Raw genomic sequence first — 18,543 nt, 5'->3', positions numbered from 1 at the left:
CCCTCTCAGAACTGCTCCTTGTATCAGAAACTAAACGAAATGGTTGAGACAGTCAAAGTAAATAATATGTTTCATAGTGCTGAGGTAGGACCATACTAGAAAATGCCTCAAAATCTACTACTGCTGAGTCACTGAACTGAAGCTACATGCTATACAGTGCTCTGACGGGAAGAGGAGGCTTTGGTCATTCCTCTGGTGTATGCTGGAGTGTGAGTGTTAGTACAACTTTCTAAGTGTGAGACATACAAACCATATTTTACATGCATTAACTACCCTCCACTTTGTTTGAACCTTTGTATTTAGTTCTTACTAGTATCTACCTGGAAACCCTAGATGCTAGTACTGTCTCACATGTTTATCACTGTGAGACCTGTGGACCAGTCATGTGACTTGTGGGTTGATATTTATATGCTTGGGTGCAGTTGTCTTGAATCTAATCACATGAGCACTACTGTGATTTGTCATGGTGGTGGCTACACTACAACCAACCACTGCTTTTACTGAGCATTACATACCACCACAGGGTGTTAAAGCATTTTGATAAAGAGAGGAAGAGAGGAAGGGACAGTTAGGTAGGTATTGTATGGCTGCTGTTAGGGACTGTTCCCAGATAGCAAATCTTCACATTTCCTGTAAAAATCCCCAAATCAGACCCATTCATTCATTCATTCATACAGTACCACACCTATCAAACACAGATCAGATCAGTGCTCAAAAACCCTTAATGGCCCATGACTGACTGCATTCTAAGTGTTGTTTCAATTTGTGAGGGTGGCAGACTCAACCTCGAGGTAAAAAAAAACATTCAGAGCAAAATGAACAACAGCAACATATTTATGCCACTGTCAAAGCATCAAAGTTAAAAAACATAAGGCTTCCATCAAACACAGCCAGTTAGTCTGCCAAATTCTGATTGTTTCTTGGTTAATTTAGAAAATATGTTAATAAAATCCCAAACTCTGCAGTGATGCTAAGACATATATATTTGTCCACCAGGTGGTCTTTGGATACAACAGCAACTCATGTCCAAAAATACCAGTTTGAATTCCCTGCTGGACATTGTTTGGTTAAAAATGCACAGTATTGTGTGGAGTGGAAACAGGCCCGCTACTTCTATGGTGCAACATTCTGTCACACACCTTCACAACAATATACAAAGCATCAATAATCACATTTGCTCTGCCTCTGCCTTTAAAACATGGCACAGATTTGCAAAATATCTTTTATCAGCCTTCTTTATGTGATATACATCGACACCAGTACAAAATCTGTAATGACCATATCTTCATTTGAAGTTTTGTATATTTCGGCTTCATGGTTGTACCCAGGGGAACAAAATCATCACATTCTTACTTGGCATTATTGCAGCCTGGGATATCAATGGTGTGACATCATTTAAAGCAAAAGGTTCCATTGGTCAAGTGCGCATTTCTGACAGAAAGTCTATATGTAAAAAAATCGCACTCAGTGTGAATGGTCTTTAAGGCACAAGGTTGTCTGGGGCAGAGTGAGGAAGAGACTGTTGATCATCATTCACATATCATCATCATCATTATCATCAGTAACCTGGTGGTAGCCCACACTTTCACTTTAGAACACTAACCTGTGCCACAGCCGAGTGCATTACAAATGTAATTACATTACAAATGTTAAGGAAGAGCAGGCTTATACTGGAGCTGTTGGGGCAAAAATCAACAACTTAAAAACCAGAAATGTCATGAAACCTTATCACATCCAGTCAGCTCTCGAGTACACTGCCGTTATTCACCAGTAAGCTCCATGGTGACCGTGATAGTAACCAGATGGAGCTGGAAGTGTGGTCTCATTTGCATATTGTTCCCATCACCGGGTTTTGGAATCATCAGCCAGTCGATCTCTTCCCACTCAAAATATGATTGTGGATTCTTCACAGTCTCTTTTTCTCTGGGGTCCAGTCCACGAAGTAAACAAAGCTGAAGACACAGAGGACATGAGGAGGTTAACATGGACCAATAAGAACATCAGACATTATTAGGTCAAATGTAGGCAAAGCTCTTATCTGATGTCTCTGTGTTCATGTCTGACCCTTCCACAGTTGACTTTGTTAGCTTGTGTTGTAGAAGCTGCAGAGCATTGACTGTTTTTGACTGTGAAATGTGCTGCACTACAGAAATAAATGCTTTAACTGTTGTTTCACTGTGACTTTAAATACAAAGCTGCAGTTAACATGTAATAACAGGCTAATACTAGCATGAAGGAAGCAGAGGAAACAGTCTAACCGTACTGTAAAAATGACCATTTGTGGGTTTCAGGAGAGATTAGATTAGATTAGATTAGATTAGATTTCTTTATTTGTACCCGCAGGTAAATTTGGCTCGCAGTGAGAGACATTCATACAAAACAGAAAAATGAAAACAGTAAAATAGCCACACAACTCATCATCATCCCCATCATCATTCCATGCTGCGTCATAAAGTGCATTTTTGAGACGTGTTTCTTGATAAATGATGAAAAAAAGAAGTTGGTGACACCAGCAGACTAACTGGAGGAATCTTTGTTCCACCAACATGTTTCAGCAGAGGACTTTCATTTCATCATTTCTCAACAAAATCGACAGCTGACAACTCGCTGACAAAGATGGAGATCAATCAGTGTATCAAGGCATGAAGTCTACCTCCACCTGTCCTAAAATGACACCTGGGTAAGTTTCCTGCCTGTGGATGTGTCCAGGTTCAGTTCAACACTGCACTCTAATAATAGAGCAGCAGCTGACACGCACAGCTCAGGCTAGTCGGGTCTGTTCCTTTTTTCATAGGTTGCATAACCTTAAAGCACATGGTACGAACACAAGTGGGTCAGATTAGTAGGAGGCATGCATGTTAGAGATGTGCTGAGTGGAGACATGGAAAGTCACTGCTGATGATTGAGATATTTACAGCCTCATATTGTGCTATTTGAAAATAACTGAAAAAAGCCCTCAGATATTGGTAATAATCTTCACAGCTATTTCTGCCAAAAGGATTATAGTTTTATAGGTTCCTCTCAGACAGCTAGAATGTCACTGCCAAAATCCAACCACTAATGGATGTGATTCCTGGTGTAGCTGCTGACAGCGGCTGCTGCTGCTGACTCATTTTATGTCCTTTGTTCATCTCAGAGTTTTGGACACGCACAAGGATTCCAGTCATTAAGCACCATGCTCTGACCAAAACCTAGTCACAGGAAACACAGAGTTGTTAGTGAGAGGAGCAGCAGATCAGTTCACACTGCCCTGAGGCATCTGCCTCAACTCACACTTGTGGTTCATTTGTTTAGTATTCCATCAATGTTCTTGTTTTTCAGCTTTCTGAACTCTGTGACCTGAGGCATGCTTCCCATACCTGAGTAAACACCACACCATGGACAGCTTATGCAACAAAACACATAGGGTCTGATTAACTAAAGGTGTGTGTGTGTGTGTGTGTGTGTGTAAAAACGTGTGCAAACTTGACATCACCCACAAAAAAATGTGCAAGCTGATCTACTAACACAGCACACTGAGGTTTTCAACTGTGAAGGATAATACACACTGTTAATTTAGTACGTTTACCTTAATGAATATGTAATATTGGCTATTTTTACCTCAGTGTGCAGAATACAGGGAGGAGAAAATGCAAATATGTTATTTAGCATACCAGCATTCTACAGATGGTAACTGCTTCTATATATTACATTTGAAGAGAGTAGTATTCTTGGTAGATCACCCACAAAACACACACTAACCAAACATTTAGTGCCCTTTATTTGGGATCTTAGTAAGTCAGGGCCAGAGTACGGACAACAAAACACCAAGGTGGATCCAAATAACAATTGTCACAGTGTTACCAGTACGTAAGCACTAAATAATGTTGGAGGTGTCTGTTTTTGATGTTCCACAGACTGGAACCAACAACCCTGAAACATTAGACAAAGATGGAGTTCTATTGAGGGCTTCTTTTGGAAGAATTAGTAGTTTATTGGTTGTAAACAGGAGACAGTCAGCCATCATGATCTGGACTGACAAAGTATTTGGAATCATGTGTGTTAAAGGGATTGTGAAACAGCCTTTATTTCTTGTGTTGAGGTGTTTTCGTGATGTAGTTATCTTCTGATTGTGCTTCTAGGACTGCTGATGTAATAAAAAGCCTCCATGTAGACTCGGCTATTTTGGAACATCTAAGTACGCACCATTTTAAACTGTGAAATGTGGAACATGTTTTATGGATGTTTCTGTTCGGAACATCAGTTTCATAGCAGCTGTTTGACTCTCATGAGCAGGGCTCCACATTAAAGCTTGTCTGCTTGTCTGGGACATGGGATTCTTTTGGAGGGTAAGTGGAGAGAAATGTATTCACCCCACTGCACAAGTTAAAAGTCATAGAAAAACAGTGTCTTCATGATATATGCAGTGACTCCCCACCCCTCCTGAAGGAAATCCTAGGGGAAACACTGTCAATCATAATGACTAAACATCAGAGGGACTGTCAGTGCAGCAGCTAGCTGACTAAATCATCAGGTCATGTATCTCTCATATCTTCCTCTATCAGTCTCCATCAAAATTCCCCAGCTTGTGCAGAAAATACAAAAACTTTGCTCAGATCTTACCAGTAAATCAATATGGACTTAGTAGTCATTAGACCATTGTGCACCACCCTCAGGTCAGTAACAGTCATTCCAAACAACAGATCCTGATATATTGAGGCATTTCATTTAAAGTCCATGTAAAGTAAGAATAAATATGTGTTCTGAGTTTGACATATCACAGAAAAGTGTGTTGTTCACCACCCTGCCAAATTTTAATAACTGAGCTGCTAGCTTGGCGGCTAACTCGGCGGCTAACTCAGCTAACTGGCTAACTGTAGACTGTAGTAGTAGTAGTGTGTGCTGAATGTATTTGTACCTCTACAGCAGCAGGGGCGAGTTTAAGCTAATCACTGCCGCATTATGTAACGCAGCAGTGATTTCAGACCCGCCCACTAAATCCTGAACACAGAAATCTTGAAACACAGTTTATAAAGCCTAGCTCCACAATTCAAATCTAAATAGTTGAAATGCTTTTTACACCTTTTTTAGAAATACATTTATGACCTATTTAATGTGTTTAGAAGAAAATGTCTGAATTCACTTTACACAGTCTTTAATAGTGTCTGTTTTAGCAGAAAGTAGAAAATACCCATTTGAATGAATGTTATCCCAATGTTCCTGTTCTTAGTATTGTCCACTAGTTATCACAAGTGATAATCATATTGCTATTTACCCAATCACTTAACTTGTGGAAAATGCTTTGTCATTTTTGCATCAAGAAGAACCTGGAGTCACATACCACATACAGCTTACAGGACAGCTTTTATGAAGGCCAGCCAAGTGGACTGTATTGCTTTGCATGCCACATAGCCACAAAACCTCCACAAGCTCATAAAAAGCCAACACTCCCTCCCTCTCCAACTACTAATCACAGAGAGCAGCCACAGTGTTCTGAGCTCACTAGAAACCAGCTCACGCCACTTCCCACACACTGATCCCTGCTGCTGCTTTAAAGAGGTAGTCTGTTTTTGGGTTATGAAATTACAAATATCTGGCGGGGGTTGCTGAGGAGGCAACAGGCCTCAGTTTGCTGGGATTATACCTTTACCTTGTCTCCTTTGTGCTGGTTATTTATTATTAGTATGGGGGTATCTGTGTGTGTGAGTGTGTGTGTCAGTTGAAGCAGTCTCATCCCTAACCCTTATTACTGTTACCACATTTCTAGTTTACATGACAAATGCTAACTGACTGTATCTAATTGTTTCAAAAATACATAATACATCAATCTTAATCAACAACAGCCAAACGCACATTTACACATTCTAAATACATTCTTAAATAAGTATTTATATTTCCATAAAGGTCCTGAAAGAATCTCAGAATGATACAAAGACTGCTTCTGTTAAAAATGGCTAATGTGTTCATATATGTTGATGTCATACACAGATATCTGTGTGAACCTGTACACATTTGGGAAGGTGACATATTTCCATCACCCTCAGAGTTATGTGGGGAAGTATCCAAAGTATAATTGGAGTTAAAGCCTTTAACATAAGTCATTGTGTCTTTGGTGGTAGCTGCTAGCTGTGCTGGTTGGTGCTATACAAAGAGATGTAGATGCACAGTGGATCTCTGACTGTTTACATCTTTTGGCAGAGATAGCACCACCACGTCTCTGCAGTGTAGATGACAGGATGTGACTTCAGACTGTTCCTGTGCAGCAGGGGGAGAACAAGTTGATGCAGGTATGTTCACGTCTGTTTGGGAGTATATCAAAGTGTGTGTGTGTGTGTGTGAGAGAGAGAGCATGGTGCTCCAAAAATAGAAAATCAATTAATGGTGGCCTGCTGGTCTGACTGTTCCGGGGGGTCAAAAGGTTGGGGTCTCTTACTGGTCAGCTCCCCTGGAACTCTCAGATATTCTGTGTGTTTAAATGAGCCTCTCTCCACCACAATGCAAATGACAAAACCCATCTCAAGGCCTCAGTTTGCTTCAAATGAAGTGCTTGTTGGATTGTTTGACCACATGACAACATACTACAAGTTGTCATGTGGTCACATCCAGACCATGACAATCACTACTTTTCCTTCCTGTATGAAAGCAAACACAACACAATGAATGCTTTGAAGGAGAGACCATCTGAAAGTGTGTATGACTGTGCGTGTCTTCTTCCTCTCTGTGACAGCAGACGTTGCCATTTAGAACAGGTATAAACACTTTTACATTGCAGCATCACTAGACCACATGTTGTATGAACTAGTTGGTTTGAAGCATACTGGGCTCATAAACAGCTGCACACACTCTGAATTCTCAAGCAGGGCTCCACATTCACTTTTTGAGGCACCTTTCCTTCAGAGAAGTAGATTTACCTTTCACAAAAGTCACCTGTCTTACTATCATTTTAATTTAATTTGGCTTTCATGGAATTTTATTTATTTATTAATCTGTCTTTTATTTTTTACTTTAGCCTGATTTACTATCTGGACTATTCGGTCCAGATCTGACTGAGGACTAGTCAGACCGATGCGAACTGATGAAGCCCCTTGGATAAGAGGCGAAACGTCTTCATAGACAAATCTGAGTCCAGTTGCCTTAGAATCATTGTTGCTTAGAAATATCTGGACTATTCTGTTTATTCTATTTTATTGTTTCTTCATTACCTTTACTCTTTTACTCCTAACATTTCCAGTTGAACCTTCTTTCAGGCAGATGAAGACACAGATCTGCATGTTCCTGTCTGAGGTTTCTTCCTGTTAAAAGGGAGTTTTTTCTCTCCACTGTCACCAAGTGCTGCTCATGTAAGAATGTTGGGTGTAAATTAAAGAGTACGGTCTAGACCTGCTCTATGTGTGTGTGATTTGGTGCTATATGAATAAAGATTGATTGATTGACTTTATCTGTTTTTTTTTAAATGAATGTTAACACTTGTTTTTACTGCTATTGTGTGTGTTTTGCTTGATGATAAATGATTCTATTTTAATATAGTACATTAAAGAAAAAAACACTGGTTTCTGCCTTAAGATCCGTTATTAATAGCACTATAATGTAAAATGTGTGCTTTGTAGTCTTGCTCATAGTTGATCAAAGCACATCTTCAACATTCTACACACATTTCAGGGGGAGGCCACAATTTTTGTTGTCTGCAACAGATGCTGACCACACCTCTTCTTAGGGCTGGGCGATATATCGAGTATACTCGATGTATCGCGGCTTGTTCTCTGTGGGATGTAGAAAATGACTATATCGTGAATACTCGAGTATACATTCAATTTACACGCAGTTTGTTTTTAGTCGCGGCCCGTTGAACTACAGGTTTCTCTCACTCTCTCATCTCTCCGCACAGAGAGATAAAACAAGCGCACCTAGGTACGTACAACACGTTCTGTTGTGCGTGCAACGTCATATGCCCGGCAGCATGTAGCAGCAGTAGCAGCGATCTCAGGTCGCGGGAGCAGCAGGTGATATGGACAAGTGGAGGAGGGAGATTTAATAAAACAATTCAGGATCCATCATCTGGCGGTGGTTTGGGTACAAGAGGTAGGACGTTGAACAACAAACCGTAATATGTAAAGTATGTCATAAAAGCGTCACCACAAAAGCTGGTAGTACAACAAAGTTATATCACCATGTGTGCTTGAAACTCTGCAAGAGCACATCTCCGGCCAGTGACATATTGAAGAAAGTGCCGAAGCAACCAGCACTGACGCAACTGAGTCTGGCGTCTTCTTTTTCCAGAACAGCAATACGACTAAAATAGTCAAAAACAGAAGGAGATAACGTCGTCCGCAGTAACACACCACACAGAGATAGACATGGCCCCAGTGAGTGTGGTTAAAAGCCCGGATTCAGAAAGATCATCGACACACTTGATATAATCTACCTAGCAGAGACAGCTCTACCTTTATATCCTAGTGGCATTATGCACAAAATGTGCACTTTAATTTAGTGTTATTTTGATGTGTCATATTAGTTACATCATGCATAAAAGACACTTTATTTGTTTTGAAATGACATGTTTGTGCCACTGCTTAATAACTCTTTAATAAATACAGTTTTGATGAATTTGTTTAGTTGTGATTTACGCTTTTGGCATGAATGTTTAAAATCGGCATATATTAATGCAGTATGAACAATGTTTTAACGTAGAAACGTAGAATCATCATACTGGCATGATTGTATGCATCAAAGTGTTAATTCAAGGCTAAGGCAAAATATCGAGATATATATCGTGTATCGTGAAACGGCTTAAAAATATCGGGATATTAATAAAAGGCCATATTGCCCAGCCCTACCTCTTCTTATCTATAATTCATAGGTCAAAACGAGCTCTGTCAGTGTCTAGAACCATTCAACAACCTGAACATAGACCTTCCAATGAGAGCTCGCCAAGAGGCCTGAATATTAGCGCAGGGGGACACCTGCAGTGATGGAGTCGGCTTGAGTTGTGAAGCTGTGATAGATGGTCTGCAGACTGTGAGGAGATTAACACGGTGTAAAGAGCTTACATCACATTAGCTCCAATACAGCCGCCATGAATGGAGACAGTGAAGTGGAAACGATGTGGATCTGTGTTGTTCCAAAGCACCGTGGGATGACAGGCTTTCCTGGACTGTATGGGATGCTGATTGGTTGATGAAAAATGACAGATTTACATGGATGAATGATATCAAAAGATAAAAAAAAGAAAAGAAAAGGCCACATTACTGCTCTGGCTTGTGCTTTTCCTCACCTTTCCTCTACAGCGCTCATATTTGGAATAAGCACCAGAAACCTCAGAGGTGCTTCAGCTTAGTCACTTACACAGGAACTTGTTTTTGCAGTTCTCTCTGAACCCTGAGGGCCCCCAGGAAATATTTACAACCATGTTGCATAAGTACACCAAAGCGCTCATCCCACCCACTCCCCAAATCTCATAAAGGTGGCCTTCTGCTGGCATTTCTTTCCCTTCTATCGTACCCCTAACTGATCCCATAGAGAACATACTGTACTCTACTTCAACCTGCTGTCCAAACAACTGCATTACCTTTAGATGAGCAAGAGGCATTAATATGTGTAATACAGTGCGTGGAGGCATTTGTGCGTGCCATATGAGGACAACACCCTGAAAATGCCTCAACTTGCCATTTGTCAAAACCTTGTTCATGCTGTCAGTGAAGTCAAAAAGGATTCAAGTGTAAAGACAGTACACGTGAGGAGGGCTGGGGCTTACAGTGCTCTGGCCTGGTTTAGACAGAGGCGGCAGACGGCTGGCAGTCAGTGAGAGGACAAAATGTTCCCAATGCAAGCCTCTAAGCCCTGAACCCAGGAGAAGCACTCTCATTGTCCAGCAGGGTGGTGGTGGTGGTGAGGGGGGGGGGTTGGGGTGGACAATGAGATAGATGTCCAACAAAAGAGATACACATGATTAGAATATAATGCTGACAATACACATCTGAGAAGGATTTCCAAATCCTGATCCACGTCATTAAATATTGAGCACTTGCTCATTTACACAATCTCAAATGATAATTCTGTTCTCTGTCATACAGCGACAGCACCACTGTGTACGCACCTACATCAAACACAGTCAAACTGTTCATTTAAGATAGGATGTATCTGACCAGTGAGTAGTTAGTGCTAAAAAGTCCTGATCACAGCATTTTCTTCACTTTCACTTAGAACACCTTTAAATCACAATTCTTCCTACAGACATGATCAGCTGTTACTACCACCTCATGAAACACTCAATTGCCACAAATGTTAGAAAACATACAAGTATTTCCATCTTAACTGTGTGACAACTTTCTACAGGCGTTGCCATGCTAGCAGTGCTTGTGGATAATCTCTTTTCATGACACACACTGACAGCTGGTGAAGGCTCAGCGCACAAGAGTGACGTAAACATGAGACTGACAAATGATCAGGATGGTGAAGCTGATACTGATCAATTTAAGTACACCTCTGCTAGCTCAGCAAGGTCCAAATATTTTCAATCAACATTCATTATTTTCATGTCAGAAGAATACAAGTTCAGGATTCCAGTACTGGGACTAGTAATTCTACTCATTTAACCCACTAGAAACATTTGTTTTTATATTGATGGCAACCAACAACAACAGGTTTTTAAAACACTCTCCAGATAAGTCAGCCTGGTTTATCTGCAAATATTATTGGGTATTGGGTGATATATTGACTGATAAATAAAAACGTTCAATACAGACATGCCAATGACATGTTTGAAGTCATGTGGAACAGTGATGCTATTTGGAGTTAAAGGATTTGTCTATTACTGATCAATAGTTTGGTTTCAGGTTCTCCAATGTGATGACTGAATGCTTTGATTAGTGATATGTGACAATAAACAACACTGGAAAATATACTGGAGATCACATTCTTTTGACATGCTATGGTTAAAAAGATTAATAGAAAATATCAGTTTGATAAATAATGATGATTAAATGGTGGTTAGTTGCCATTTTTAATATGGGCTCCAGAGAGTTTTTGGACACGTTTAGGCCGCCACAAATGCATCTGTTTATGGATCAGTGTGCTGCAGTCAGCTCCAGGAGTAAATACATACATACAGCAGACACAACTCCCTCTCCTCTCCTTGTGTTTACAGCCACTAATCCCTCTCTCCAACAGATGACAGGTTTTCCCACTGAACCAGTGAGGGGCTTTGGGTCTGTTGCGTAACACGCTGTCCCATCATGCTGTGAGAGAAAGAGGCCAACCTGCAGCAGATGAGTCTGCAACCGCGCCTTCAGAGTGCTCTGTCGTCACAGGGTGAGGAGGAGGGGTCTCTAGTAGGGTTAAACAGGGGATGGTTGCAGGATCCAAGAGCTAACTGTCAAACAAATGAGCAAGCTTAGTCCAGGTCAGCTGACGGTTCAAGTTCAAACAAACAGACGCACGGTTCAGGTCAGTGAGCATCCAGTCACAGGCTCATTGTTGAGCTTTAAGGAGTTTCCGCTCTACATAACACACTGAGATAAATGACTGTATGACACTCCTCTGACCTGTCACTACTGTACAAACAATAATCCTTCTGACCTCCAGCCTTGTGTTGGAAGGACAGTATATTTTTTGTTTTTTTAGAAAAAACATCTTTAATTGTCTTCACTCAAAATGTTCAGTTTTTTTCTAACCCTAACCCAAAAGCCCACAGAGCATCACAGCTCACTGAGCCTGTGTGTCAATCAAGGTATCAAGTTAGTCTGCAGGTCTGTAATAACAGCACACAGCAGGGTTACAGCTGAAGACCTGCAAAAAGTACAGCTAAATATCTGTGAATTTTACTGGCTAAATCAATTCATGCTGTTGCTGTTGTTCTGGTTTTATTAAGTAAATGACACTTTCAGATATATTTGTCCTAAAATATGGAAAGCAAACCTCAGGAACATGCTTTATTTTTTCAAAAATACTAATGGAAGAAATGCAGAGGGAACAGAGGCTAGACAGGAAGTGACATCACTTTGGTGTTTTTACTCTGCTTCAGTTACAAATCAAAAATACTGTTGGGGCGAACAGTATTTACAAGTCAGAAATAGCTACTTATAGTAACTATAGGAACACAACATAAGCAGCAGCTTAAGCTTTAATGTAAATGACTCCTGAGATCCAGTGTTGTGCAATGCTTAAGTTTTTCAAAGTAAAAATACTTCCTGAACACTATCTCTAAACTCTAAAATCATAACATGACTGAAACAGTCCATGTGTTATTTAATGTGATTATGCTCATAGTCAGTTGAAGCATTAGTAGAACGAAAGTGATTTATGAGTAGCTAAGAAGAAATGTTCAATACTCCTAATTTAGTTTCATTATTAACTCTATTGACTGATACTATTGTTGTTTGGTCTATAAAACATCACATATATGTTTCATAGAAGTGAAAATGTCCATCACAAGGTGATGATATCACTCAGTGTTTGTTATACTTGTCAGTCTTGACAGTCTTTAAATCAAGAAAGCCACAAGTCATGTTCACTGTCAGTTAAAAGCACATTTATATCACATGATAGAATGACTTTAAAAGAGGCAGTACTTCACTAATTCATTGTTTTCACTGGGAAGGCAATTCACTGCCAGGTGTTAATATTACGCACATTAAAGACATTAAACACATCACATGTTCTGTTCACCTCAGTCCAAGACTCAGGTTGATGCCAAACATCCTCCACTGGTGATGTATCTCTGCCAATAACTCACTTTATTTCTACTTCACTCCCTTACAATCACACACACACACACACACACACACACACACACACACACACACACACACACACACACACACACACACACACACACACACACACACACACACACACAGATTGTGTGAATTTAATTAGATCCAGGCAGTTTGCCCTCAGGCCCAGGCTGTACTCTGCTTGTGCCTGTCTAAAAGCCCTCCTCTCTACTGTGCTTTAACACTCTCCATCAGCCATCAGCACACCTGTTCTTACCAACCTTCAACTAAAACTGCTCACTTTTTGTTATTCACTTTAAGCTAGATTTTTCAGCAGTGAAACTGTTAAACGGATGTGACAGTCACATCATTAATAGTCAGGTTGTATGTGTGGACATCAGTGCCACAGTGGATACTTCCACTCTTGTTAATCCTGTTTCCTTGACAGTGACGTGGGAAGCTTTGGCACAAATCAGAAACAATCAGGCTTAGGAACTATTTGAAGTGAAGGGACTAGGCCATTGTGTCATCTGATGACAGGCTCAACAGATAACCTACAGTACGGAGATGCAATAAAAACAATATTTTTCTATGTAGTTCTCTTAAAGGATGCTTTGACTTTGTTATAACTTGGATCTTAATTTTGTAGTTTTGGCTATCAGAAATAATAATGAACTCAACATGTTTCAAGATGAAATCACTTAAAATAGATCCAACAGGGCAAAAGACAAGAGAATATGTATTATTCAGAGGAGTTTAACAAAGGTAAGCTGTTATTTCCTGAAATATCAGTAGTAAAGTCAGCACAGTACAGATCCACTTCCTGTGTTTTCCTGTGCAATGAGGAATTATTTGTGGCATTTTAGATGTGCTCACTTTTGCTTCCTTTGTTGTAGCAATGTTGCTGTTTCCACAACTCAGAAATGAAGTTGATGTGTTAAATGTTACCATGCATACTGCAACATACTGCAAAATACAATACAATTTAGAATTGCTATGAACAAAAGAAGAACATTTACCAAAAATAATCTTTTTTCTTCTTTTTAAAAATCCTGTTTTACACATGAGAGAGCCAAAAGGAAAAGTACCTAACCTGTATCAAAGTCAGCCTCATTTACTTCTCTCTTGATTAGAAAGTGTAACAGAGAAAGAAAATGAACACAATAAAAAGTGCCAACTGGTAACCAGGCCAAGGAAAGGTTAACCCTGTCAACTGAAAGGAAGAGGACTTATTTTCAGCCTCGGTTATCAACGGCCAATGTTCCCTTTAAGCCAGTGACAGAGGAGTCTGCAGGGTTTAATTGACACTAATCACTGGAGCAGTTCATTTCATTGACTGCTCCTCCTCTCTGCTTTAATCATTTGAATAATTCAATCTGTGAAATTAGCTGTCATATGGTTTGATTTGGAAGAAACCTGCAGGACAAACCTAAAGAGAACATTCCTACAACAAGTAAGACAGGAGTGGAGCTTACCTGGGAAGGAAAGGGGTCCCTTCTTTGACTCGTCGGGGTAAAAAAAGAAGAAGAATTGGCAAGGTGGGGGCTGTCACGATGCACATGTGACTTGGTCCATTCGCACCTCCAGCTGGAAGGCGTCTGGTCGGTCCTGAGGGTTGACTGCAAGCATGTCCTGTAGGAGTTTCTTAACCCCCTCAGACATGGAGCTCCTGGCCTTCTGAGGGATGTGCAGAACCATCTTAGGATTTTCCAAAAGTGCCTCCCCAACAGGTACAATGTCAGTGCCCTGCCGGACGTAGGTGCCCAGCAGTTCACGTTTGGACTCTGCATCAATGAAAGTGATCCGCTCGATCATTGCCCATATGATGATGCCCAGAGCGAATATATCAGCCTTAGCTGTGTAGTGGCCCTCCCAAACCTCGGGGGCCATGTAGAAGTCTGAACCGCAAGCTGACGACAACCAAAACTTGTTTATGTTGCCCATGTTGTTCTGGTTGCTGTCCTTGCTTCCTGCTCCTGCTGCAGGGTATTCTTCACTATTCTTGGAGTTCAGGCCAGCACAAACTTTACTGAGTCCAAAGTCAGCAACTTTCAGAACAGGTGAACCAGATTTCTGTGAGATGAGTATGTTGTCTGGCTTCAGATCACGATGGACAATGTTGTTCTTGTGCAGGAAAGCCACCGCGCTCGTCATCTGGCGCATAAAGCTTCTGTTGGTTTGGCGGTCAGGCCGACGAGACAATATGTACTGATTGAGATCTCCACCCTCACAAAACTCCATGACGAACCAGAGGTAGCATGGCTCTGCTGGGTAACCCAGGATGCGCTCCCCTGCAGCGGGCACATTAAAGAGAAATAACTTGATTAATGAGTTGGCAGCAGAACTCAGCCAAACTGTCACATTCTGTCACTTCATTAGTGCGCACATCTACTGGCAATCCACACCAGACCCTAACTCTACTACATAAGAGTTTCTACACTTATACTTTTACTGCCACTTCAGTGAGGTATGCTAATTATGTTCTGGCTGAGCTCTGATGTTTGAGAACTAACTACTGTCAATACATCTTTTCCAATTCCAATGGAAGCAAGAAATGAATCATTTCATTTTTATTGATTGATGACTTATTCTTCCACAGGTGTGATGAATGAAAGAGTCCTGATGTGTTGCAGGAAACCTTAAAGACAGGATGTTGTACTTCAGAGAAAGTAACACTGATATCTGTAGTTTATCACTGCATATAACTAGGAACATCATGATCTGTTGATACAATCCATACAGCTGTGTCACCTTCACTTCTAAGCATGTACAGTTTTAAACCTCAAACCTTTACAAACTTCTCTGTTCATTTCACCAGCAGCAGGTGGTTGTTGCTGCTCTGATCAGCTGTTCTGTACTGTTTAAGGCATGATAGTCATGGCATCTCAGGACATTAAGCTGAGGTGGTAAACCACATGGAGGCAATGCATCTTGCCTCGTGATCAATTTCGTGTGCAGATGACATTCTAAACAGTATGCATGCTTTTTAAATATATGACCTTTGATGTGTGAAATAGTGAGGCAGCCCAGCTCTGCTATAAAGCCCTGCACAAAACCCTGATGGTGGAAACTTAAGTTTAGGCAATACTGTTATTGAAATTTGAGAGTTTTAAGATCCAATGATGATAATCAGCCAATATACTTTTTTTTACAAACATAATACTGTAGCATTTCTAGTTAGGATGCTTTAAATCTGGTTATGCAAGAATTGTGTCCAAGATATGTTGAGAGCAAAAAAAAGTACTCAAGAAATGGAGTGTAACTTTGAGGCACCAATTAAAATTGCTTCCAAAATGAATACTACGTTTTATTTATGCAGGACTTTTGAAGGCACTCAAAGATGAATTACATAGATAAACAATCTGCCCTGATGTTCAGTGTGGGCTTTACATTTTATAAACTAGATTAAATGGTTCTAGACAAAAGCTAAAAGAGCATATAGAATAAGAACAAATCCTTTGCTTTTTTATTCAAATTCTAAGAACAATCTCTATCATCACTAGATGGCTGCAGAAGATTTCAGTTTAGATTAGTATTTCATTTTAAGAGCCTGAATGGTGACACTTACATAACAGCCAGGTTATTCAAAGAAACAAAGCAAACTGGATTTTTAACAGCACAGGTTTGCAGCGGTATTTCAATGACTAATTTCAATCAAATGACAACAGCTGCTGCTAATGTATTTCTATGAGGCCTGCTGGGCAATAACAAAGGAAGTAGGTCAAATTGGATTGATGACAGTAATGACAATAAAAATGTTACCTTTTATAAGTTAGCCACAGTATTTTATTAAAACATCTCAAATTACACCATAACCTTACGTTTTATTGTTTAAAATTTCAGTCAACAATCAACTGGTCAACCTGCTGCCAAGTAGTACACTGTGTTCTCTTGTGAGCTGAGGGAAACACAGTGTACTCTCTGTGACTACTATAGGCAACATACTGTATAGTTACGTCACTGACAGAAGCACAGCATTCATTTTGAATCTCTAAGTGTCATTACAGTTTATAGGAGACTGAACCCTCATGGTTTAATCAATGTTCAACTATACATGCAACACATAAAACTATACATGCGTTTCTAATCTTTATATGACCTGACATAAATAATGGAAGGAGCAAAGATCTTTTAAGTAATTGTGGCTTTGCTTTTATAAATAACACTGTTCTTAACTATATGGACATAAGTGCATGTTTACATACAATGCGAAGAAATGTAGTGTTTACATTTATTACAACATGAGCCAGCTGAGTCTTTAACACTAGTTTCCAAAACTCGGAATTGAAGATAGTAAAATCCTTATCACCTCGTCGACTTGTTAACACTCATTTTAATGACTTGTCTTTTGAAGTAAGAACTTGTTGTTATTATGCTGCTCGCTAGTGAGGAATCAACATGACAGTAGTGTGTTTACCTTTGAGTGACATCTCCACCAGACCCAGGTATTGTTTGGATCTCTTGTTCCCATGGCTCATCTTCTGGGCTAAGCCGTTCCTCTGCAGGACACACTCCTCCAGCTGGACCACATTCTGGTGTCGATTCTCCAGACTTGTCAAGGCCCAGAACTCGGCCAGAGCTAGCTCTACATTTTCCGGAGCGTCGCATTGTAGCCTCTTCACCGCCAACCGAGCCCCTGTTTTCCGGGCTATAGCCTCATACACCACCCCGTAGCTACCCCGGCCCACCTCCCGCAGCAGACTGTACCGCGGAGACATCACCATGGCGGGCTCCAGCCGGTCGCTCCGGAGGAAGCTGATAGAGAAGCAGTCATCCTCCTCCTCCTCCTCCTCCTCCTCCTCCTCCTCCATGGGCTCCGTATGATTGTTGTCCTCCACCGTGAGAGAGCGGAGGATTTTACCCGCCTCCCGCTTCATCTTCCCGGCCACGCTCCGCCTGCAGCCCCGCACACCGCCGCTTACCTTTCTCCTTTTCTTCCCGTCGCAAATATCCATAACTTCTTTTTTGTTGAAAGTAAGCATGAAGGGAGGACGTGTTTAACTGTCATTACTTTAACTCTAAACTAATAACGTGTGACGTCCTTACGTCTACCTGGTTGTTGGGAGAGGTTCAACGCCAGTCTGTCAACAGTAAATAGCGTTTTCGTTGTTAATAATGAGAAAGCAAACGCAGAGCCGCACAGCGTCCAACTAGAACAACTAATTTGGCCTTGTAACAAAATGTTCCAGCTCCTGGTACAAGCAGAGAACAGAGGGCGGGGTTTAGTCCGCCTCACGCTGATTGGCGGAGAGAGAAAACAGTTCGCTGACGGTATGTGTTTAAGAATAGAGCGAGCACGCTACATTTGTTTTTGTTTTGAAATGGGACATGGTGGTGATAAGAGTACAAATCACTTTAGATTCAGATTTGAAATGTTTTACCAAGATAACACAGAGTCACTTTATGTAGTTTCACCCATCCATGCTATGCTGTTCCATGGTACGAGACAGGAGGGAGCACGTGTATGGAGGCATGGGCAGAGTAGAGCCTCCCACTGTCAACACACACACACACACACACAGAGAGAGAGAGAGGTGAGACAGCATAAAAACAGAAGCACAGGCAAAAAATTGACAAAGAATTGTTATTGAATTCAAGGGACTTTTGGGTTATACGACTGTTATGAAAATGTATCCTTAATAAAACACACAAAAGAGCAGTTATAATGCTATATAATTAATTCATGGCTTTAGTTCTACAATTCATCACTTAGGATAATATGTTTTAGTGTTAAATTAGCCTAAATGTCATATGTTCTGGTTCCACTAATAATTCAGAAACGTTTAGGACTGTCTCACACCTGATAGTCTGTTTTATGTTACATTTGATCTGATAAGTTTTAGTCTCAATTCGC

The 18,543-nt window shown here is 40.6% G+C and overlaps 1 protein-coding gene across 1 annotated transcript; it reads right to left on the bottom strand.

Moving 5' to 3' along the window:
* Positions 1-1,819: 1,819 nt before the first annotated feature.
* On the bottom strand, positions 1,820-17,782 carry stk35 (serine/threonine kinase 35). The gene is made up of 3 exons (XM_053317760.1): positions 17,107-17,782; positions 14,165-14,980; positions 1,820-1,952 (listed from the first exon to the last, which is right to left on the bottom strand). Exons 1-2 carry the CDS (start codon positions 17,669-17,671, stop codon positions 14,238-14,240), a joined length of 1,308 nt encoding a protein of 435 aa, XP_053173735.1. The 5' UTR covers positions 17,672-17,782; the 3' UTR covers positions 1,820-1,952; positions 14,165-14,237.
* Between the last annotated feature and the right edge of the window lie 761 nt (positions 17,783-18,543).

Source organism: Scomber japonicus, chromosome 4 (assembly GCF_027409825.1).
Source record: "Scomber japonicus isolate fScoJap1 chromosome 4, fScoJap1.pri, whole genome shotgun sequence".
Taxonomy (NCBI): domain Eukaryota; kingdom Metazoa; phylum Chordata; class Actinopteri; order Scombriformes; family Scombridae; genus Scomber; species Scomber japonicus.
This window is presented reverse-complemented; position numbering and strand designations above follow the sequence as displayed.

Coding starts and splice junctions, on each gene's coding strand:
- stk35 (XM_053317760.1), bottom strand. CDS start 17,671: ATGCTTACTTTCAACAAAAAAGAAGTTATGGATATTTGCGACGGGAAG. Junction 14,981..17,106: donor GGTGGAGATGTCACTCAAAG/GTAAACACACTA, acceptor TGCCCGCTGCAG/GGGAGCGCATCCTGGGTTAC.